The 1,040-nt window shown below is 56.0% G+C and overlaps 1 protein-coding gene across 1 annotated transcript in view; it reads right to left on the bottom strand.

Annotated features, from left to right (window-relative positions):
- The window catches only part of ELOVL1 (ELOVL fatty acid elongase 1), a 4,094-nt gene extending 3,635 nt beyond the window's left edge, over window positions 1-459 (bottom strand). The window contains exon 1 of the mRNA XM_009287278.2: window positions 363-459. Coding sequence (XP_009285553.1) covers window positions 363-408 — 46 coding nt within the window. The 5' untranslated portion in view covers window positions 409-459. The remainder of the gene's footprint in view (window positions 1-362) is intronic.
- Between the last annotated feature and the right edge of the window lie 581 nt (window positions 460-1,040).

The following is a 1,040-nucleotide window of genomic DNA, read 5'->3' on the forward strand; positions in this document are numbered from 1 at the left end:
CAGGGCAAGAGAGGGGGGGGGGGGGCGCGGGGGGCAGTCTGGGAGCAGAGGTTGGTGAAGCCAGCCAAACTCAGTAAGGTACAACCTGAAGCCATGCTGCAGGGCAGCCCAGAGACCCTCTGCCCAGAAGGGCACAAGTGCCCCAAAAGGGCCTGCACAGGCACTGAGGCAAGACAACCTCACAACAGGCAGCCCAAAAAACCCAGAGCTGTACCTACATCAGGGCAGAAGCAGGATATAGCCAGACTCAGACTGCTTCAGGGATGACAGACCACCCCCCTGTGCCTGTGGGGGGCACAGTAGTAAGTAAGTAAGGCATGTAGTGCCACCTGCCCTGCAGCTGGGCAGAGCCAAACACTCACCTGCTTTCTTCATGAAGTCCTGATACATGGTCACAATCCCCTCCATGGTGGTGGCAGTATCTCTGTGGAGAGGAAGGGCAGATCATGCAGCTGTTTTCCCAGGAGAGCCACCTGCAGAGCACAGCCCTGCAGATCAGCAAATTTCAAGCACAGCTTCAGAGGTACAGTCATGTATCTGGCCAGCATTGCTCTCAACTGACCACACACCAGCATCCACAATTCCAGTTGAGCCATACACTCCCCACTTCTCCTCACTGAGCCTGGCCCTGTCTCCCCAGCTCTGCTGGGAACCCCACCATCCACCACCAGCAGTCCTTCCAAGGCAGGATCCTAACATTTCAAGCCAGCTAGGAAAGCTTCCAACCTCAGTGCCATTTCTCCAGCCCCTTAGTCTTGCTCCTGCTGTACAGGCTCCAACATTATCACCCACAACAACCATGATATTGCCACCAACCTTGCCACCCATACCCACCCAGCACACTGGTCTGCCTGACCCTGGTGAAAGGTCTCCAAGGGAGATGCAGAGCTGGCCCACACTCTCCACAGAGCAGTGCCTTTATGATCAGCTTTGGGCTCCTGCCCACTGATCCCCATCAGAGAAGCAACACAGCATCACTGGCAGACCCACTGCATGAGGAAGGAAAGCCATCAGAAACACACCAGTTTCTGATCTCCGAG

Source organism: Aptenodytes forsteri, unplaced genomic scaffold (genome assembly GCF_000699145.1).
Source record: "Aptenodytes forsteri isolate BGI_AS27 unplaced genomic scaffold, ASM69914v1 Scaffold119, whole genome shotgun sequence".
NCBI lineage: Eukaryota > Metazoa > Chordata > Aves > Sphenisciformes > Spheniscidae > Aptenodytes > Aptenodytes forsteri.